The 23,833-nt window shown below is 39.7% G+C and overlaps 1 protein-coding gene across 1 annotated transcript; it reads right to left on the reverse strand.

Moving 5' to 3' along the window:
- Positions 1-233: 233 nt before the first annotated feature.
- On the reverse strand, positions 234-23,741 carry LOC141898487 (uncharacterized). Its single transcript, XM_074784413.1, has 29 exons — positions 23,653-23,741; positions 21,875-22,058; positions 20,003-20,077; positions 17,338-17,453; positions 16,432-16,612; positions 15,505-15,801; positions 15,137-15,193; positions 14,887-14,939; positions 14,718-14,784; positions 14,017-14,102; positions 13,747-13,833; positions 13,312-13,399; positions 12,995-13,228; positions 12,714-12,898; positions 12,146-12,318; positions 10,960-11,131; positions 10,659-10,774; positions 10,454-10,576; positions 9,943-9,996; positions 9,697-9,839; positions 9,427-9,601; positions 9,082-9,334; positions 8,196-8,455; positions 4,616-7,810; positions 4,017-4,171; positions 3,245-3,425; positions 2,916-3,071; positions 2,243-2,472; positions 234-2,166 (listed from the first exon to the last, which is right to left on the reverse strand). The coding sequence occupies exons 1-29, from the start codon at positions 23,676-23,678 to the stop codon at positions 1,045-1,047; spliced, it is 8,244 nt and encodes a 2,747-aa protein (XP_074640514.1). The 5' UTR covers positions 23,679-23,741; the 3' UTR covers positions 234-1,044.
- Positions 23,742-23,833: the final 92 nt, after the last annotated feature.

Genomic DNA, 23,833 nt, shown 5'->3' on the forward strand with positions numbered 1-23,833 from the left:
GAGTTTTTAACTCCCACAAACATTAATCAAAATTGTCCTTTGGCTAAAAAGTCAAATTCATGACAGTGTACGAGTTCATCTCCATTTCAATCAAATTACGGAATATTGACAAATTCAAGTTCTTGATTTACTCGGTATTGGTCATTAACACTGGATGCATACTATCATAAATTTTACCAAATGAAGCCATCCTTTCCTCAAAAAAGAAGAACAAATAAACGTTATTCAACATATACATCATATTCATATTTATTGAGAATATTTCATCAATTATATACAGCACCAAATTTGAAATCATTGAAAACCAGGGCTGCCAACACCATCCGAATATGAACATATGATCATAATGATGAAGAGATGAGCAAATAGTTAGAGCGTTTAGCAGCCTTAACAACATTATAGCAATAATTTACAATCAGTTTTTTTTTCTGCGCAAACAGGAACCGAATAAAGAGATCGTACCTTCAAAATGAAGACAGAGCTGGAACTGATCAAAACATGATATCGTTACATAATGAGGATTGATTTCAGCAATTTTGAAAGATGTTTTTTTTTGTATTCTCTGCTCTACGACACGATTAATTACAGCGAAAAATAATGAGATGAGAAGTTTACAACATGAGCGTTACTACGGTGAAACTGAACGAGAGGTAAGAGGAACACACGTACAGGCGAATAATTCACAACAACGCGACAAGATTTCAGACAAAAATGAACAGTCAACAGTCAGCCTTCAATATACCACCCAACAGAAAACAGAACATCAGTATTTTGACTGGGAGAGAATCAAATTAAAACCCAAATCCTGATTCATCCATGTGGGCAGAGTATATCGGGGGTTGACTTGTACGTACATCATCAAAATATACAATATCATTAAACTAATGTCATACACACAACGTTATATACCTATCATATATACAAACAATAATACGAACAATTCTTTTCAATTCATAAATAATAGGGCACGGTTTCACGATAGATATTAAAGTCCGAAACATGAATCCATCGACGGCAGAAATCTGCTTTAAACGATTATATGAATCAATCTTCATCGGACAAAGCTTCGTACTGAGAGGATAAAATCGGGGTGGGTTCGGCCTCGCGACTCATCGGTGGAGCCGGTGAGACTCGAGGTTTATCGTCAGCGCTTCGAGACGCGGCCGGTGGATTCGATGTCGTACTGCTACCAGCCGCACGCATCGGATACGGATAATACGACGAGTAAGTCGGTATATACGACGTACTAGTTCTCGTAGAACTAACGCTGTCGCTTTGAGAATGATCGCTAACCGACTGATCCGGCTGTATATGACCGTGATAAGAATCCGCCGCTGAACTTTCCACTTTCGAGGTCGTCTGTTGTTGATTGAAATCGTCGCTAGATCGAGGACTGTAAGCGTTACTGACTGAAGAAGTCGAACTCGTCGCAGCTTGTGGATGGAGTCTGGGACTATATACGCGATGCGGCGGAGACCCGAGTCCTTGATCGCGTTGTTGTTGTTGATTCGGAACGGTTCGCGGACTGAGAGAATGCACGCTATGCGTACTGCTGACTGATTCGCGACTGTGCGGTCGAGGACTGTGTCGTTGTTCTACTAAAGGTGAAGAGTAACCGGGACGCTGCAGAAGCCCGGTCGGATTGACGGAAATGGGTGGAGGCGTAAAAACGTCACTGGACATCGGCGAAACTCTTTCTAACTGATCCGAGCTGCCGACACGACCAGGTAATCTATGATCAACTCCACCTTCTCGACCGCGAGGAAGCTGCGCTATATTATAATCAGCTCGTTTGTGTAAAACCTGTTCTAATCGCGACGATTCACTATCGGGTTCTTGTTTATTACTGTCGCTGTCGCTGCTAACAACAGGAACGACGGCGTGACGTTTTATCTCTTCCGACCGATAACCGGGGCGTGGCCCGTGATATCCGGGCGGGGCACCGGGAGGTCTCTCCGACACTAACCGATGTTCGCTGGAACTATCCGCTACGCCAGACGGCTTATCTCTACGGAAATCTTGTGGAGGATAATGCATGGCTGTAGCTGTACGATTTCTGTCATCTATCGGAGGATGAAGAGGTCTAGATGGAGGCCTCGATCCGCCTTGAGAAGGCGGACGATCTACTCTACTTGTATCTGGTTTTACCTCAGTACTAGCTGATACCTGGAAATACAGAACACATCAATTTGAATATTCAGCTATCCGTAATTGTCGACAGTGTTTGCGCAATTCAAAGTACCTTAAAACCAAAACTATCGGCGGCATAAAGCATTTGATTGGAAGATTCTTGAGGTCGTTGTTGCTGATTACTGCTACTGTCGGCAGCGTTTACTGGCGCATCATTCTCACGGATAACCTGACTGATCTTGTTCTTCACGTATTCCAACGGTGATATACTGATCGAAGATTTCGCTTCAGCTCGAGAACATTGATCGACACCTCCGCTACTATCAGCTTGAAAACCAGAAACTACAAAGAAATATTTCACAAAACATTTTAGACTATTTACATCCGAAACAAACTAAGGCGCATTTGTTCGGGACAAACTGATTAGGGTTTTGGTTAACTCGATTTAGAGGCCAAGAAACCGGTTTATGCGATCGAAAACGAATGCATGATTTAGCGGAAGACAACTCTCTATGTTTGAAAATGCTGCCATCTTCGTTGAGTCTCTTAGCTCTAGCAAACCACTACTCGCATGGTTTGGTCATTTAACTGTTTAGGATTATGACAAAAAATGTGCCGGTTTTAAGCAAATCAGTTCACAAACCAGTCTAAAGAAATGTGTTCAGTAAACTCCATCAGTTTGCTCTAAACAAATGCATCTCTTGTGAAGTACATACTGAAAACTATCACTGATCTAGAAATGACAGGTGAAACATAGATCTAAATTCAATCAATATGAAATATACCTGAAGGCTTGGTTTTGAGCATGCTCGTTATAGCCTGATGAGATCCTGCCATACTGGATACAGTGTTAGAACAGTTAGGTAGAGGTTGAGGAGGTGAGCGTGGACAAGACTGTGATGTTGCTGCCTTAGATTCGCAGCCATCTGAGGACGATGAACCTAATAAGACAATTTCGTTGGATGTTCAATCCTTTTGATGGTGAAATGGTTAATGGATCATTTTTCAAAATTGAGTTTAAATGGGTTAAACGATTATTTTGATAATTCAGAGATGTAAACAAACTCATTCGCCGTTCTGAAAAGGCTTTGAATGGTAGAATTGAGGTACTGACCAGCGGGTGAAATCGGTTCGACGTTGTATCCACTGATCTGAGGTGTATTCGACCTCGAAACATGCGATTGTTCGTCATCCGGCCGATTCACACGTACGATTTCCCGGTCATCATGACTACCGACTGCTGCCGGAGACTTCACCGTATGAGCGACTTCCTTTCCCTGCGGGATGATGGGATACTATGTAAGAAATGAAAGAGGATTGCGCATTGGCTACGACGATCCACTGAGTAAACCACTGACACTAACAAACAACATTTATAACATTAACGGCTGTGGAATGAAAATGAAAATTGTCTTGAAATAGTTGAGAAATACCTGGGATAAAATTGACTAACATCATATTAGTTTTTTCTCTATATCACATTGTTATAATTTCTTCTCTTTTTTTAACAAGCTTAAAGCTTATTGGAAGTATCCTACATATCGTTATGATGTTTGAAGCTTTTGTAATATTATAGATGGAATTATGTAATACCTAACTTTAATTTCTTCAGAAATATAACTACACAAATGTAAATACAAAGTAATTATAAATCCATGTCTCCAATCCATTGAGGACCGCTGAAGATATCATTAGCAGGTATGAAGTTTCAGTTTCCATATTGTGGACAGACCAGAGAAGAATCTTTGATAAAGAAACCCTGCAGCCACCATACGAACCCACGAACGCTGGATTGATGAGGTTGGTTTGTGAAAAACCGCTGACTAACATGATCATACTATAAGATTATGATTTTATAATCATAAGGTTTAAAATTCTGAATATACCTTTGTCAGCGTTTTCTTGAGTTTCCAACTATGATATCCAGGTGATGGCGCCCCAGCCGATAAACTACGAGGCCTCTGATCTTCCTCAGTGGTACTACCAGCGGCAGGTGGAGACTGCGTCATACTTGTTGTACGTCCTCCTACCGGTGATGATCCTATCATTGAGGAAAATAATTACGGTATGTTTTAGGTTTGAAAAAAAAGATTTTTTGGACATAACATGGAAATCAAAAAGTGTTTACAGGGAAAGTACAGCGTAGTATCTAAAGAAACTACTTCAGATGCGAACTAAAATTGCATACCATTATGTATGATATATCACAAACTCGATTCTATACAAACTACAGATACATTTGTTATTTTAATCCAATTCTCCTTTAATAGCATTAGCATGGTATCAAAAGGGAGTGTTGTAGGTGCTAATGAATGAATAATCTAGATTCTATGAATTAACGGGTGTGCTTTAAGTGCTAATATACCCCCTAAAACAGGAAGAATTATTCATAATTATTCAAAGAAGGATAATATAGGCGATAATTGCTGTTACAACAATATAAACCAAAAAAAAAGAATTCTGTAAAGCATGTTTTTTCATTTACCTTTGCTGGATCCTTTCGTCATAGGACCTTTCTGAAGTCCCATTGTCTTGTTCATATAGTTCTGAATGATAATGGCATCGATGTGGTCACCGAGAGTGATGTTTTTATCGATCTCTTGTTGCGTGAGTCCGGTTTGATGACCAGTCGGTGTACGACTGCCCGACGATGGAATCTCGCTGGCCGTAGACTCGTGTTCGACTTTAACCTCGGGAGGTTTCATGGGCTGCTCCATCTCGGATGACGTTTTTGTTTGATTTGTCAAATCGTCGGATGATTTCGATGCGTGAACTTCGGCTTCATATCGACTCAACGCCGCTTTATGAGGCTTATACAACGCTGACATATCGGAACCCGCGCTGGTTACTGACGTCGAAGCTTCTGATTTTGGCATTTCCAGTTGTTTCTTTAGTTTACTTTGAGACGAATCATAACTATTCGAGTTATTTATCTGATGAACGATGATCAAATCGATGAGACTAGCCGCCGTAAAAGCTTTCCCTTCACCGCCATCTTTCGCGTCTTTGCTCGTGGTCGGTTTAGTGTCGTCTTTATCGATAATGATGGGATTTTCAGCTGAATTGACCGCCTGTGAATCGCGAGACACGCTCCGCGGTCTGTTTTCTGATTTGATACTATCGCGACTGGGAGTATCTCGATGATGAATGCTACTTCTCGATTCCGGTCGACTCTCGTTGGCCGCTCCGATCAACTCCTGTTGTTGGTATTTCAAGCGTTGATCCGCGTCTGGCAACCCGGGGTGATCAAAATGAGCGCGGTGTCTTTGTTCGTCGTGACTGGGAGTTCCCGAACGTGATTTCAGTTGTCGTTGTTCCGCCTGTATACGTTCAGTAATCGCGCGTTCAAATTTGCGTCTGCGTTCTTCTTCTCTTTCACGTTGTTCGTGTTCAGTTGTTTGCGCGACGTGTTCTTGTCGTAATCTGTCTCTATTTCCCTCTCTAGCCGCTGCTACTGCCGCTTGAAATTGTTGCTGACGCTCTTTCTCTAGTAAGTAATGCTCGTTGTAAGCGCCGTGGAGCCGACTACTCGTACTATCCGCCGCCATATGAGGATGTCTTCCTTCGAGACCTCGCGGAGATACGGCTTCAGGAGGTTTCACTATCATACTGTGCTGAATGACATTTTGACGTGCCTGTTGTTGAGCTCTATTAGGTCCCGGGCTGTGCGTACTGGCGACGTGCGCCGAAGGCCACGACGCCGATAGCGAACTTACGTCTGCACCGCGCGGAGAAATGGCTTCTCGAGGTGAAGGACTCGGCGATTGACCGTGAGATATACGATCAGCGCTTGAAGATGGCGGAACCTGTCCCGGATGTGGCATATAGATCATTCCCTGCGGGGTAGCTAACGTACCGTATGGTAACCCGGCAATATTTGACGGATGAATCACGGCTTCCATCATTCCCGGGTAAACTTTAGTTACATCCCGTCGCGGAGACAGGTGCGGATCTTTTTCCTGTACAGCTGCGCGGCGCTGGAAATCTGAACCTTGCATTTGTTGCGCGGTCAAAAAGTCGCCGATTAGAGTCGCCCTCGAACTGCTGTAGGCGGAACCTTCCGGATACTGACTGGCGGCGTACGGCGGCATTCCTGAGTAATAAGCGCTAGTCGGAGACATACGTCGACTGAGATACATCTGTTCAAGCGTGCGATCGTACATCATCGGCATTCGAACTCCGCCATCGTAAATCATACCACCTCGTCCTACAGCTTTATACATCGGCATACGAGCTGCTTCATACGTAGAGACCGGTGAACCTCTTCCTGCCGTGACTGTATCGAGCACCGGAGTACCGCGCGTTATTGATCCTTCCGATCGCGATGACTGAGGGGGAGTTGTTTGTCTCAGCATCTCGTAGCGCGGAGTACCCATCGAGATGGATCCTTCGTAACGCGATGACTGTTGAGGGGGAGGGGGTCCGGCTACGTGACCCGGATGACCGACGGGAGTACCCTGGGTAATCGAACCAGCGGGTGGAGTTTGTGACATCAGCGGTGAAAGTTTCTCCGTTTTAATCGGCGGTCCGCTTTTAGGTGTTTTGTTATTGATGAGTGGTGGTGGAGGAGGGATAACTGCAGCTCTAGACGCAATAGTAGAACGTACGGCAGCAGCTGGATCACGACCAGTCACGTACGGAGATGAACTACGTTGACTGGCTGTTCGTAATGCTGGAGGTGTGGCCTGCGACCGGTCATCATCGGGGTACGAGCGTTCCCGTGACTGGTCCGACGAACCCGATCCGTAGTGATGAGAATGGGCGGGAGGTGGAGCCACTAGTAGTCTTCGTTGAGAATCTTCGACGCCCTGTCTCATGTACGGCTCGAACGGGCGACTGTCTCGTGGCTCAAAATCTCGTGGATCACCTTTATACGTGTGCGGACTACGGTCACGAGATTTACATGACAAATCCTGAACTTCAGCCGTTTGAGATTGAGGCGTTGAACTCGGTTGTTGGTCGCGATGGTCTCGGATTATCTGTGGATGGTCACGTGAGGGAATTGATTGGGGATGGTCACGTGAGGGAATTGATTGAGGATGTTCACGGGAGGGTATTGATTGAGGATGGTCGCGTGAGGGTATTGATTGGGGATGGTCGCGTGAGGGAATTGATTGGGGATGTTCACGTGAGGGAATTGATTGAGGATGGTCACGTGAGGGTATTGATTGGGGATGTTGTTCTCGTGAGGGAATTGATTGTGGATGTTGCTCCCGAGATGCAGCTGCTTGACGCTCACGACTTTGTAGAAGATCTCTTTGTGATATTTGAGCATGCTGCTGCTGCTGCTGCTGCTGTTGTTGAGTGACATGTAAATGATCACGTATTTGTAAAGCAGCAGCGTGTTCACGCATGTGAATAGGTAAATGATCTCTCGAAGGTACCGGGATATGTTCTCGCGATTGAACGGAAGCCGGCACTGGAATCTGTCTGAACATTAAGCTCTCATGGGCAGCTTTCTGTTTATCTGATAGGTACAGCGCGCTCGGATCTGGATGTTTAACATCTTTGCGCATGTCATGAGAGGGCATGTATTGAGTAGCTGGAGTACCGTGGCTAATTGAACCGATCGGAGCGGCTGGGGGTAGAAGTGGTTGAGATGATGACAACGGTCTCTGAACAGTCGTCGTTGCTGGTGGGTTCTGTGTACTGGTATTCGGACTCGATGCGGTTATCGTCACTGAAATAAATACAATAAACCTTGATTTCACGGAAGATGATATGAAAAATCTGCACCAATCTAAAACAGCTCTTCACATAATCTTTTACGTATCTAACTTGCTTTTTCCCCGACTTTTCCCTGACACGCACGTTGTTTTCCCTGACTTGATTTGTTAAGAATGCAATCAATGAACACAGTAAAATATGTAAGACATAAACGGAATCTGTTTGATTTTGCGCGAAATCTAGAAATATCAACCAAATTTTTTTGACTGAAAGCTTTTTTTACAAAATTCCCTGACTTTCTTTAAGAAAAGAAATTGCCAGAATTTTCCCTGATTTCCAGGTACGCGGCCAGCCTGATGATAACAACAAAACACAAATCTAATCTACTGTACACATACCTTGCCGTGTGGAAATTGGCTTGGTTAGATTTCTTTCGATAGCAGAATGTATCAAATCACGGATACAAGCTGGCATAAAGTTGAAATCTTGTCCCTCTTGCGGAGAATGTGATCCCGGTGTACCGGTGCTTGAAACGCTCTCAGTTTTAATTTTCTTCAACTTCGGATCAACAATCGCTTGTTGATCATTCGACGTTGAACTGTTTGACTGCGTATTTTGACTAGGACTCAGGCGTTTGTCTCCTCTACAGTGACTGATTCTGGAATAGAAGCATTTTTTATGTTTGAAATCCTTATGATTGAGAAACATCTTGGCGACGTGATTGTAATCGTGGGTTCAGCTTATATGAACGGGATGAACACTGGTTCAAAAGGTGATTTGAATGTGTAAATCAATATTCGTCATGAAAATTAACAACATTTCAATAAGTACATTAAAGTACTGAATGAGCCTAAAAATGTGTTAATGTTAATACTTATGTGTTAATTAATCCCTATGGGTAGAAGGACACTGTGCTCACTTGAGTAGTAGTATCCTCCACAGGTAGTGTCATATGCATATGCTACCTTCACATAAAATTTTGTGCCCCCTTTTTCATTTCATTCATTATTGCTTGGAAATAATGGCAGTAAATTTTCAAAATATCCTCCCCGACACCGTCTTATTTGTCGTGGATTATGCCCTTTGTCATAAATATTCTACCCTCAGCAGTGGTCCCTAGATCAGCCCCTGCACAATCCGACATTTCAACAACCGCTGGTGAACATATTATACAGAAGCCTTCAAACATATAGAACATGTCATGGGCAATAACTTTTTAGTGATTGTGGTAACGTAAATACAGTAAGGAGACATTTCAGGGGAAGTGGCATGTTTCAAATATACCTTCCAGATAAATCTTCAGTTCTTTCTTCTGGTCGTTCATCTTTTGTTTCGCCACCCTCCGTCTGCCCGCACGGACCTTCATCTGCGCTCAATGTAGCACTGCTATCGTAGTCTGTAATGCTTTTCAAACTTCCGTGAGATACGCTCAGACCTGCCGATTGTTTCAATGATGATGAATCCGGTTTTTCGGGTTCTTCAATCTTCATTTCAACTTTTTCCTTCGTAGATTCTTCCGGGAATTCAGATTTGCCGACTTAAATGGATAGGTGAAAAATATGAGTACATCATTCTTTTTCTTGCAAAATGTGCGATCGTTGAAGAACTGTGTTATTTTCAAGGGATTACCAGATTCAGTAGGTTTAACAGGAGCTGATTGAACTCTTGGACTAGTTACACTGGCTGTATCAGAACTGTCTTCACCATCTTCAACATTACCATCATCTGAACTCATTTCTGCTTCTGATATCACTGTTATAGTGGACGCGATACTTTCACAAATAGAAGTAGATCGATCCTTTCCCTAAAAAAAATGTACTTATCAGTGCCAAAATACAAGAAGAAAAATATGTCAAAATGCTTACTCAAAAAACGCATATCAGACAATTTAAGAAATACCTTATTTTTCTTATATTCGTCGACTAATGCATCAAGATTAAGTTTTTTCTTGTAGTTGAAATAAAAGTTTTTACACTGTGCTTCACTCTTAGTTGCCACCATGTTTGCGATTGCTGCCCAATCTTGACCGTGTTGCGCTAATCCTGAAAAAATCCTCGAAGGAATGAACAAACAATCGACCAAAATGTGACGTCTATAAACAAAATTGTTTTGCAGTAGATAGATCTATATCGCTTTAGATTTCACCTTCTTTTGCGTGTTGCATTTCTTCCTCTGTCCATCGTGACGTTTCAGAAGTTTCTACAATTAATAAATTGCGTACTTGCATATCAAAACTAAAATTACCATTCAAAATTTAAGTAACACAAAGTTTAAAGATTTGAGATACATGAACACTCTGTAGTTATTTCTTAATTCAAAACCTTAAATCACAATTTGGTCTCTATATGGATGGTGGCCACTTTTGTTTTCCCGGACTTATCCCCGACATGTCTCCCTGACTAATCCCGGACATGTACGTTGTTTTCCCTGATTTGATCGGCTAAGAATTCATCAATTAAAACAGTCAAATACGTAAGACAGAAACAGAAACTGTTTGATTTTATGCGAAATCTAGCAATCTCAACAAATTTCCCTGACTTTTCCCTGATTTTCAAGTAACTGGCCACCCTGTGGAACTGTGCCATCACTTAAAATTATCATTTTTCACTCTCAGTTTCAGTTACAGACAAAAGCATTAATTCACCGGCAGACTTACCGGCATCAGCAGACTCTGGCAGTAGAGGAACCAGTGGGTCATTCGTTTGTGGATTTGTACCCAAGCGACGCGCAATCCGATTGAAACAGGCTGAGCAACATTTAGTAATTTCTTCCGTTATTTCTAAGAAAATCCAGGAATAGAAAAGTGTTGAAATGTAATAGATTGGAATAACAATCTCGACAGAATAATCAATATCGCTTACGTAGTTCTTTCATGATTGGTTCTTTGATATCGGCGGGAACTTCAGCCCATTTTGGTGGAAGAGGTCGCAATCTTTTAACTTTACGCTTCGGAGTTTTACACGTCGGCATTGGGCATCTAGGAATAACAAGTGTCAGCTTTCAAACAACGTGAAATACATGGAAAAAGTCAAATAAAATCATCCAAGATAAGTGAAAGAAGAACCTTCAAATAATAGCATATTAAATTACATTTCAAGATTTTTAAAAAATTTGCTATAAAATCAATAATAACAAGCATCATTCTTTACATACGGTGTGTACCTTCTGCGCACAGAACGACATCTACAACTGCTACAAACTCTCATCTCATCGATCAGATCCTGCTCATTTAAACCATAAAGATCACAATTGCTTTTGGTAAGTGGTCGACTCAATCCGTAGTGTTCTAATTGTGTCTTACACACAGCACACGTGTGCACACCTCCTGTTTCAGCTAATAAAAGGGATACATGATTTTATTTTCGTATAGAATTTTTAGAAAAATCAATGAATAAACTGCATGATATAGTGATTCTCAAGAGTAGATGCAAATAACTCCAACGAAAACCTGTGTCATCAATTCAACTCAAAAACACAGTTCCATTAGATGATTTGTTATGGATAGAAAACAAAATTGAAACGTAATCGGGAGCTAATGCAAATTACAGTCAATCCATCCACGGTTAAGGAGACACAAGTGTGTATAGATTGAGCCCATTTTTAAGTAACGTTATTGCCTTAAAATTTTCTGTGTCTAATTCATACCTCGTATTTTTATTTCCATAGAAAAATACATGGTCTCATCAAATTTCTATTTAAAACCTTAGACGTGTAGTAATAAAAATAAATAACAGTGTAATGAGAGACCGGTGTAAAACACGTAGTAAGTACTAAGAAACAAAGTAACAGGTTTCAACTGTCTTCGACCTTTTCCAAGTAATGTTGGTGCCGGGTATTTCAGACAGATTGCAAGTGTTTTAATCTTGAATAGGAAATTTTAACGTCTGTAAACCAGGTATTAAAACGGTTATGATATCAAATGCTCTTTAAATTGAAATTTGCGAAAAAAACATTACCGGTAAGATGGAATATGTTCACAAATAATAAATATGCTAATGATTTCAATTTTGGTTTGTTCATTGGTGAGATATAAGTTTTTTAATCGTCAATTTTCAGCAGGTACCCGTTGCTAGCAGGTGCACACTATTTGCGTCGTCACTTCAGACTAACGCTAATAGCACACTTTCACACGTGTTGTTCTACTAGTAATTTTAGATCTAATCGATGGGCTTTTTGATCGCGAATTAACTCCAATAAACTGAGCTATCCTTGGATACATTCTAAGGGAGTTACTTATAAGCCCAGCAGAGTCTGAAATAATCCGACAGAAAAATAATCTTATCTATCTTCAGTTTATTATTAGGTGCTGGGGGATATTATTATTATTATGAAATTCATAACCACGTACTCGATGTGCCAACTGAATTATCATTGTCATCTGAATGTTCGTCATCTGCTTTTACACCACCCTCATCAGCAGCCTCTTTCTTCAATTTATTTCCAGCTGTATCGGTAGATGATGATGATGGAGCTGCCGCAATATTAGCACTCGCAGCACTACCACTCTCCAATCCTTGTTCCCTTTAAAAAATCCGAAACCATTTAGTAAGACAATAACGGCAAAGCTTAGTAATAAGAGATTCAGAGTTTTGTTACATATTTGTCACTTAGCACGAATAAATGAAATGATTGTTTCAATCGAGTGTCTAAATATCCTTGGTAAGCTAATATAGCTTTGTGGTAAGCTAATATCTCTAAATTTAGTAGCGAATATTACTGTCTCGAATATGTAAATATGATACATTTATCAGGTGTATATATGCAGTAATTGGAGAGTATCAAACCATAACAGCGAACGGCAACCTGATTATTCTGTTACAGGACACTCGTTGTCAAGTATGTTGAGCCTACATGTGTCAACCTGTTTATCACGATTCTCGATATCATAATTCACATTTAATTTCACCACGACTCACTCATTAGGCAGAGGTGGGCGAAATTCAGTATTTTCTTGAGTATTCTTCTGTTCCTCCTGAGCTGCGCGGGCTTGTTGCTGTTTCTGCAGTTGTCGACGCCGTTTGACGTTCTGTTTTCGCAGCAACTGTTTGTAATTTTCACTTTTCTTCGTGAAGTAATAATGCTGAATACAATCTTGAACGCTCTGTAATAGAATTAATTGAACGTAATATTTCTAGTCGACATTCTTCTATCACATGACGCTAAACTTAATCAACTCTTTATTCGTTGGACAACTGACCTTTCTTTCCAAATATGAGGCGATGACTCCGAAGTTTTTCGGATGCTGCAAAAACTTTTCCTTGAATATCTCTTTTTCGGGATTTGTCCAAATGTTAAGTAGCTGCCTTTCTTTATATTCGGCCATGGGATCTTCAATCAGTCCATTGTTGTTGATAAAACGATACTTACGTTGGCGAGCGTCTAACATCATCGGCGGAACCACTGCGTAGCTTCTCATTTTCTTGTCTTCCTCCTGAAATTCCAGACGAAAAACACGTGCAAGCGTGGACGAGTGACATTTGAAAGGCGTCTCATTCAATTTACTAATCAGTTTACTTCTTGCTCGTGAAGACCATCCATTATTTGTTCCAATTCGGCTTCACTTCGCGCATAGCCTCCGATGCTGCGAGTTCCAACCCTACAACTAGATAAATCACATCAATAGATTATATCCGTTTACTAAACAAATTAATGATGGCATAAAATGATATATTTTTGGTCACAAACTGAATTTTGATGCGAGGCCTTAAAATCGAGTAGTTACGATCAGGGAGAAAGAGTCTGTAAATCTGATCTACGTTTTGTTTCACATGAAGTGGTTTAAATTTCTTGAACTCATTCTCTAAACGATACTTCACATGATTTCATGATAAGCTGGAAGTTGTTTCATTTATACCGTTCACAATTGATCATACAGTTTGAAATAAAAAGAATTTTGGACCAAGCGCTTCCAGTTATTTGACTCAAAGAGCGACATTTTTTTATACTAACTTCGTAAATCTCTCTCTATCTTCTCTCGATTTACGAATTTCTGGAAACAATTTTTCATAGAATTCTCTCATTTTTGCTTCTTTCGCTCTGAAATACATGTATTTATTGTAGGAATGTAGAAAAAATTTAAAACGAAATATATCTGTGCCATAAAATGAAATGAAATATCTCGATTGATTATCATTGAACTTGTTGAAAATAGAACCGATTCGTACGATGAGGGCAAAATCAATATTTGTAATTGATAAACTATCAGTAATGTCTGCTGACCTCCTTTTAGCGCTGTTTTCAATACGTTCCATTTTTTTCAACCATACTTGCATTAGCTGATCATATCTCTCGGTTAAATACCTCTCCTGAATTAAGTAGGATAAAACAGATTTATGGTTACCGTAAATACATTATTTCCCGTTGTTCGGAAATAATGTAATTTATTGAGTGTAATGAATGGATATGTTTAACAATACAGCATAATTAAGAATACAGAAAGCGAACTAAAAGCCTAAGACTGAAGACAGCTTGTGGCCAAACAAGGTTGAAATGAAATGGGATGAAATTGTTATCCACGTTAAGAGATATTAATCGATATGTTTTGGTTTTTTTTAGGTAGACATAAAATTTCTGGAAACTTTTATAACTGAAGATAATGATTTTTCTGATATAAATGGGATTAATCATCTGCGGTTAATGTCCTAAGAGGTTAAGAGTCAAGTGGGGACTCGTTTATAAATAGGATATGATATCATAATTCATAAAAGTACGGTATTTCCAACCTATTTAAACCGGTGATGTTTATTCAAAGTTGTATGACCTAACAATTGATCCATTTTAAAGAAGCAGGTGTGCAAATAAATGTAGATGGACGAACTATCATAACTTGTCGGATCGATATCGGATCAATAAACCTGATTCAAAACATTTTCACACTATAGAGTTTGATATAAATTTAGACTATGTAAGAGACCACATACCCTTATTTTCCTGGCATGGTGTCGCTTTTTGAAGTGTAGAATGAGGCGTTTTTTGAACGTAATAAACCTACAAAAAACGAACAATACCTCGCAGTTGATATTCATTCATCGTCGTAAACACTTCTGAATGAAACGAAAAAAATATACACCGGCGGTTTTTTAAACATACTTGCGTTTGTTTTCATGGTAAATTGCGGTGTCTGAAGGCTGATTGTACAATGGCTGAAATAGAAACGCAAATAAAAAGTCAGCCTAGAAACGCGGCTTTAGTAAACTGCACTAACAATACAAGTCTCATTATTTCTTTTTTCGATTACACTTCTCACAATTTCTACATGAAAAGGTAAGTCTCTTCATCCGCATTATAAGGTCTCTCCGAACTCCCCGAATATCAGTAAAAATATCCATGTAATACTTACTAGGTCGATTTTAGGACCGAGCTTCGATAAAGTATTATGAGCTGCTTCAGCCTTTCTCTGGAAGAAATGATCGAGAAAAATAACGTATCGTACATTTTCCTTACGTATAGATTATTTCTGAACCGAAGTGGGGCGATAATTTCCGGACAATGCCCGAGCTTTTTAACCATTATTTTCACCAATCGTGAGTCGACGCTTCAATAAACCATTAATGTATTTAAAAGCGCCGAGGCTCTCGTCAGCTTGAAGTACGCGTTGCAGAATATATTCAACTGACACTCAAAACGCATGAATAATTAGCAAAAAATAAAATCGACAAGTAGACACGAAAAACACGACAGAGCGTAAACATAAGATACGATATGAACCTTATTTTCAGCGTAGATTATTTGAGCGATGCTCTGGTTTTTCGGCTCGGGCACGAGAACCGGTTCGGATTGAGAAGTCTTCTCCTCCGGAGGTTTCGCCGATTCTTCCTCGAGTTGTTGTTGCTTTTTCTTCAGTTTGCTGATCTGCTGTTCGACTTTCGTGATCTCGCGATCGACACGCGATATCTGCTGCAGTAGATCGTCTTTCTCCGAACGCATGCCCGCCATTTCTACTTTCGTCTCCTCCGAAGGTAAAGTCGGCGAGATGGCTTCGACTTGCGGATGATAACCGGGTTCCTAAATCAAAATACAGCACCAAAACGATAGTTAATTCACCAATAGGACATTTGTACCGAACTAAACCATGTATCACAAATCAAATCTGTTTTCTTAAAAACCTATGATTTGTTTCTCATTTAAAGAAGAAAACAATTTAATGAGGCCCGAGGCCTACAAGAGAGGTCTCAATCAATCCTTATTCGTTAAATCCAGATTGTTCTTAAGGATCCTATTCCATATACGCTTCTATTGCGTTCATTCTGTTTTTTTTTTGTTATCATTTAATCCCCAGCCTAAACATGTACATCTCTTAACTGAATCAATCTAACGAAAGACCTGCTACTAAGCACTCAGGGTTTATCTATCAGGCTGGACACCCATTTGCTCCAGAGCAAAGAGAGGCAATGAGGATAAATGTTTTGCCTAGTTGACACTACACTGAGGTTCAAGCCCACGAACTGGCTTCCTAGAGTCGAATGCTATTAACTACCGGGTACTAACCCACACCACCCCTTTAGTGTAGCCTGTAGCTGCCAGAGTAGGCTAATCTACTCATTAATAATGTTTACTGTAGATAATAATTCATCTGAATCTGAATTTTACGAATACGAATTATTGAGCGAAAACCCGTATTTTGTGAAATCGAACCTTCTTAATTTCAGCGTTAGTATCGACGTGAAGCGGTTGCGTTAGTTCCGGTCGTAGACTCGTATCGATCGTCAGTCGAGATCGTTTACTACTAGCCGCGTACGGTCCGTGTTCCGGCTGCTTGCCGTGCATCATCTGACCGGTGTCGTGTTCATAGCTGTAACGATACTGGTCTGCATGTCTACGAGGAAGAAAGATTACAAGTTATTGAGAAAACTTGATCCTTCTTGATCGAATAATAAAAAACGACGAAACAGGTGATAATGATACAACGGAAATATCTCGATGAAATGTTAACGATATCATTACGATTATGGAGAAATGAAGAGGATGTTTCTATGGAACGCTCAAAGGGATAATATTCCTAAGAACTTCTACAGGGTCCTTACAGATCGGCCTGGGTATGAGGAGTTTAAACTTCAAATTTCGAGGAATATCCCAATAGTAGACAGCAGAGTCCTTATAAATCAATACCGTATATCTGGGTAAACAGTTAATTCAGTGGTTTTGTAAGCAATTACACGCAGTTTCTAATTCAGTAACCGCATAATTTGGGTGAAAATTCTGGGGCCGGTTGCATAGTCGTGGCTCACACTCAACACCAGTCTAAGACCAACTTAGTTCTATAGCCAATCTAACAACTTAAGACCAGTCTTAAGATTTAAGACAACTTTCGGACTTAAGTCACGACTGTGCAACTGGGCCCTGATCCTAACTGTAATGAAATAGATTGCCTAATTGCCTATTTATGAAAATCGAAGGAATTTCAGGCATTTTGTTCAAATTAAAGGAGTTTCAAGCACGTATAAAAGCATTTTCTGTTTAGAAGGAGTGTTTAAGGAATCAGGTCGTCGTAGTGAGCCTGTTCTAGTAGAACGTAAATGGTTGGCGGACTCTTCTATTTACCTGTCACGATCTATAGCAGACGCATGCGTATGAAAGTCTTGTAACATGGAAGCGCGACGTCGCAGCTGCGACGGTTCCTCGCGAAATCGTTCGTGATAATCCTGCGCTCGATCGCTCTAAAAAAATAAAACAAAAATTCAACCTCGATTGGATTTCGAATCACCGCGTGCACAACTGACGGCATGTTTTTTTGAGATACAGGGTTTGAGTGCAGCGAGGTTGCTGTGGTGTATACGTAGCTATCAGTTTTAGTAAAACCATTAATATGTGCAATACTAGGATTACAAAATAATGAGTGCCGTAGTTTTAGTCTAAATTATACTGATAAACAGAGGAACTGGTTCCTGAGTCAAATAAAACCCACAACACTGTGGAATAAACTGGGCCATGAGTCTGATCAGAACTGAAATAATATCGAATTCAATCTACGTAAAAATACACGACATGTCGAATGAGGTTCAAGTATTTCGATATAAATATTGTTTCCGGCAATATTTGAGATATTCTTTCTCAAGACAGCGAGCAACAGAGTATCCACAACAATGTGTCAGGTTTCATTGAGTGTAGGCAGTACATCCATCATTACCACTTCATTTGCTTTTCTCCCCCCACCCTGAACGATATATCACCAGCCATTAGGTGTCAATTAATGAAGTTCGTTAAGTGTTTGTTACTTGATGAATTCATACGCGATACTAAAAATTAAAATAGAATTTAACACATATCATTTGATATTCAGTGATGTAGGCTATATTTATGAATACAAAGCCAAATATGTAAGATGAGGGGATACTATGTACCGGTGGGGTACTGCTTATGCTGCTGAGTGGCAATCGAGGATTCCACTTTTATGTTCAGCTCGGATAGACCGGGCTCGGTCATCCAGGTTCAATTTCCTTTACATTATTGAATTAATCTTTTCTCTTAAATGAATGAAAACTGTGTCAATCAGTGAGTAGAAAAATGAATTCAATGTATATCTTGAGGGTCCCATGATTAATGTATGATTCCGGAGCCTAGAAATACGGTTCGAAGTTGATTGATAGTGAATTAATATTGACTGAGTGCTCGATGGTGGTATCGCAGTTCCCTATCTGAAGGACGAGACACTCTAACCCACGATTTCCAGCCATATTCACTTCTGCCGTTATCGATCACGAAGGAGTCTAGAGTTTCATTATTTCTGCATGATGATAGTTAGAGGTATTGCGTTAGAAATCATTAAACCCGCAGTCATAAAAACCCCGATAAACTCAACAATAATTGCGGTATAGAATTGCGCAAGATATTGAATTCCAATCGGTTCTTTGTGGCGAAATTGTATATCGTACACTGCCACCTCAATAGCCGATATAATGATGGCGACGTGAGGAAAAAATTGATTATCAGCAAAATATTCATAATGCCCAACAACTAATCTAGGTCATCTAGTATTTACAGCATTTACTTCAATGTTCAAATCTATACTCATTATCATAAAACTTCAATTTTCAAATATTCATCATAATAAAACTTCAATTTTCAAATATTCATTTTAATAGATTTACAATTTCCAACCACTGATTATAATAAAACTTCCATTTCGAAATCATTATAATAAACTAGGATAATGAGAACCAATGGTGATAATTTTTGCATGCATCGCAGCGTATCGCGCTCGGCTCTCACTCAATAATGCCGAGTGTCTCACGATAAACCACAGTGCCTGGGACCTACAAGTACAAGGTCACTTTTTACACGATTAAGTTTAAGTTAAATGTACCGATAACGATAAATCAATTTTCCGTCGTAGACACGCTCAGCTCTAAAGTTCATATTTTCAAAATATGTATTGAAAAATCAAAAATAGGCTCTCGTTACACTCAGTCAGAATAACAATCATGTAATGACTGAAAATGATCCAAATCATTCCACGGGATCCGAATGATTCAAAAGCAATAAATAGACGGATTTAAATCTTCAGCGGTGAGTTAATAGGATAGCTCGTTAGACCGATTTAGTTCATATCAAAATGTATCTCATATGAGAAGTGACACATTTCAGTTCTTCAATCCTCGATATCTGCATAGAGAGAACCTCTCAACTGGCTAATGACACGTCTTCCTGTCTCGGCTAAGTCAAATAATGGTATTTTAAGCATATTTTCGCACACTATGGAAATGGTATATTTTCTATAATGGTAAATAGTACCGTAGAGTGCATTAAACGCGTATATTCAGGTCGAGAGATACAGGAAAGCAAACAAACAGCGGGAAAAAATAGAGCCTGCTTGATAACAATGTCAAGGTCATTGTCCTCAATCCAGCGCAGGATACTACTCCACGGAGAGGCAAGAGAGCATGTACAGAATACAGGTCATTCACTGAGCTCTTTTCCTATTGGTTAACGGCATCGCCGATATGAAATTCTAAATGAATCAAAACACCGAAGCTTTTCGCAACCCGAAATAAAATCTGATTCAAAATACATTTCCCGATATCGATAAGGCTTAATAGCGATGATAACTTATTCACAATGTACGCAGAATCATTTAAACTAAATATAACGTGAGCATTCCGTCAGACATACAGTTGATTATGGAGGGGTTCAACTTATACATACATCACAATCTGACTATCGCGACCACTGATGAATTTGATATTAGTTTTAATGTAGTAATACTTACCCGGTATTTCCATTCTTTTGAAGCAATTTCACCCATATTTCCCGATGCGTTCGAAGTAGTAGCAACTCCCTGAGGCTGGAAATATATCACGATATATACGAATAAAATCACTGTTGTTGTTGTTGTTGTTGTTGTCAGATTCGAACCGAGGTGATGAACGAACTCATGCTCGATGAATGATTCAACCGTCTGTACGACTGTGTAGAGCTCATTAAAGTTTACTGTCCGGCAAATAGGACATCATTGATAGATATAAACTAGAGCGAGCGTTGATTAAACCGTTCTCTCTAGCCTGCACGTGAAATGCAGCCAACTGCAGCGTTTCAGTGCTTATATATTCACCGTGGCTCTTACGGCAACATGTGGCAGACAAATCTATATATCGGTGTCAAACAAAAAGGTCACATGAAAAACATACTCTCGTTCGTGACAACGCGGTGCATTATTTTTAGGTCTATATACTATTTGGACTATGTACTATTACGTAGCTTGATTGTTATTGGTCCGTGGTTTCGGTAATGGGAGTGATCTCATCATATTTTGTATACTTATCGACCTAGTAACTTACATAGACATCAAAAAAAAAAAAACTGAATATTTGGAACGATCAAAAAGAAAAGTGCATTTCTTCAGGATACAAGGTTGACAATGGTTTTCAGCAGTTGGACTGAGGCAGCACTTTTCAACAATTCTTTAAAAGTCAAAAGTTGATTATTTTTCCTTAATCTAAAGATGAGTTGTCAGCATTATTCTATATCGAAAAGATCTCAGTAGAAATTTCCTGCGATGACGTTGTCCAAAAAGTAAAGTACTTGTCAGCAATAAACAGGATTTTACCGGGGTTTCATTAAGCAGGGCCTATCCACAATTTTCCCAAAATTAAACCTACAAACCCTGCCACTGAACTGAAGTCTTTTCAAATCAACCAGTTAATTCAATTCAATACATCATTATTGTTCTTTGCGTAATATATGATAGTCAGACGAAGACTTTTTAAAATTAAAAATAAGAAAAACGATAATATACGAAATTTGATCACGGATCGGTTTTAGTGAAGTTAGTTGATAGAATTGAGATTTTCACTAATGCCTGTATTTCTAAAATTTAAAAACTGACCTCTGCAGAACGTTCCAAGACTTGATTAAGGGCAAAGTGCTTATTCGGAGGTCAACAAGTGACCAGACAATGACCATTAATAACAACAGACGACTTCACATGCACCAGACAGTAAATTACTGAGTGAGACCTTATTTATCGTTAGGGTGAATGTGCATTAACCCAACGGGCATTAACCTTTATCATCTATCATCCTTCAAACGGTAGGTTTAAATAATAAATGGATGATTTCTTCATTTACCGGTAAATTAGTTACCTAGGACAATATCTTATAGAAATACTCTACGTACATGGACCCAAAAACAAAGCGCCGCCTTGTCACAAACGAGAGTGTTTTGAAATAAGTTATTCAAATGAATTTGGGTTTGTTTTTGTACGAAGTGAATAGCGTTTTCCTACACAAAAACAAACCCACATACATTCATAATTAACTTATTTCAAATACGACTTCATGGTGTCATTTGGTTGATTTCCATTAAAACTATGCGACGTTATCTGTGTTCGTATTAAGGCCTAGTACAACTCGTTTTATTGTCAAGTAGAATTCATCCATTTATTATTTAAAGCAAAATGTATTTCAAGCTCCGCGTAGGGCAGAATGTTTACGAGTAAAAATCGAGAATTTTGTGCAATTAATTGAAACCCTGGAAAATTTGTATCAACAAACAATAGAAACCTGTAAGGGGTTAGACTTCAAACCAAAATAAAAGCAAGTTCTGAAAAAATCTTTTTAAAAATATACTTTAAGTCACTTACCTGATAATGTGCAGCGTCTCGACTGTACATTCCATACTGAGGAGTGGCTAAACCCATACTATAACGCTGTGTTTCCTGATGATAGGATGGATAACCAGTCGGCCTCGCAGCACTCGGGGGTGTTAGAGGTCGCGTTCTCTTGTAAGGCGATGTCGCCTCATGGCCCGCTGCACCCGGTGGCCCCCTATCGATGAAAACAGGCAAAACATAAAAATCATTAATTGTATTTTACCGAATCTCGACAATAAAATTCAACGAATCAAAACACGTTTATGTAAACAATTCAGCCAGCCTGGTTCGTGAAAATGAGCTCCATGCCAAAAAAATACCTGATCTGAAGCCAAGGTATAACGCCCGAGTTATACGCCCGAGTTGAGTCAAATCTATTGATAAAGCCATGTTTTCTAGGATGCATGACGAGTTTAACTGAGCCATTTCACAGTGAAACAGAATTCAACAATTAACACGTTTTGATCATGAATTAACACCTCTGAAGAAATGTGCTAAATATAGAGTAGGCCTAGAACCTAGGAAAGCTACATTCTAAAAGCTACTGCCTGCCTAAAACGAGGATAATTCTTGTTCGCAGATGACCAATATTGCAGTATTATAGTTCAGTACATGCACTTCAAACAAACTATCGAAGTTGTATTCTGAACTTTTTAGAACAACAGGGGTGGATCCAGTATGTCCTACGACAATTTTGAGTTCCCCTTAAAAAACACTATGCCTATCTAAAAAGGCTACTCGAAACTTTAGACACTTCTTGAGAGCACCTTTTTAAGCCTGCCAAGTCATATAAGTTTAAATATTGGGCATACCATATCCATTACGGTGAATAATTTGAGTCCGGTCAGTTTAAAGTATCTGGTCGGCAAATTCTGAGCCTTTAGTCAGTTCCAGTTTTGAGCACCGGTAGGTGAGCGCTAAACCTAACCATTATTTCAGCTCTAAGCCTGAATAAACCCTAACTCTCTCAACCTTAAAGCAAACCTGGGCCTTAAACCTAACTGGCTAATAGCAGTATTATTATAGTTATTTTCATCAATCTATCAATCCTGAGGATGGCATAGCCTAATAACATTTACAAAATTAATTTCCAATTCGCCATATCACTTCCAAAGTCCCAGGCCCAGGCCTTCGTGATAGATATCATTATTACGGAGCTCCGCTTCGTATTATGCAAGCATCAATATTAACGACTGTGCTCTGGTAACGGAATCCGTAAGCGGAGTGTGATAGCTCTGGTTACGGAATACGGTTAGCGCATGCGTAATTCACTAGAATTCTGACTATTCGGGATTCGAAATGGAATAAAAAATAGTTGAGTGCTTTACCCACTGAGCCATAGCACACGACTGAAAGTTGGGCGAGTTCATTTACATATAGCCTCACCTTACCCTAACCCTATTCCTTCACGCATGCGCGTACGTAGATAAAGTGCAGATTCCCTGTAACCGGAGCCGCAGTTAATCGGAGAGGAGGCCTAATAAATATATTACAGTTATCAGGGCCGATGAGTGAAGGCACTATCCAGTTCCTGGCGCATCAATACATATTAGATTATGGCCAAATCACAGTAACTTAAACTGGGAGATGCATCTTCGTATGACTGACAAAAGGGAATTTGGGATCCGAATCGCGATCTCATCAATTTTCTGCTGGCAAATAAATTTGAAATGGCAGGCCGATCGCGAGCAAAAAGTCCATAAATTCACGCTAGAATTGTGGCTTGAATTAAGGTAGAATAATTGAAGATTAGTTCTCATATAAAATACCTTTCATTCGGTGGTCTACTCGACATTTTAATTCATTATATTTTTGGGCTTATCGTAATGTAATATTTCGGCGGCCATTTTGTTTCGAGCGTAGTCCGTGAGAATGATCGTCGTTGAGTTGAGTCCGATTCCCAGTCCGAACTGCAATACGCAGCCCTCCACTAAAACCAATCGTCCCCGA

This window comes from Tubulanus polymorphus, chromosome 2 (genome assembly GCF_964204645.1).
Source record: "Tubulanus polymorphus chromosome 2, tnTubPoly1.2, whole genome shotgun sequence".
Taxonomy (NCBI): domain Eukaryota; kingdom Metazoa; phylum Nemertea; class Palaeonemertea; order Tubulaniformes; family Tubulanidae; genus Tubulanus; species Tubulanus polymorphus.

Bases quoted from the DNA above. Each gene is read 5' to 3' on its own strand.
- LOC141898487 (XM_074784413.1), bottom strand. From the start codon at position 23,678: ATGTCGAGTAGACCACCGAATGAAAG. The intron at 14,103-14,717 runs GTATGTGGTCTC...TACTTAATTCAG, and splicing joins ACCATGCCAGGAAAATAAGG to GAGAGGTATTTAACCGAGAG. The intron at 13,229-13,311 runs GTAAACTGATTA...CTGGAATTTCAG, and splicing joins ATGGTCTTCACGAGCAAGAA to GAGGAAGACAAGAAAATGAG.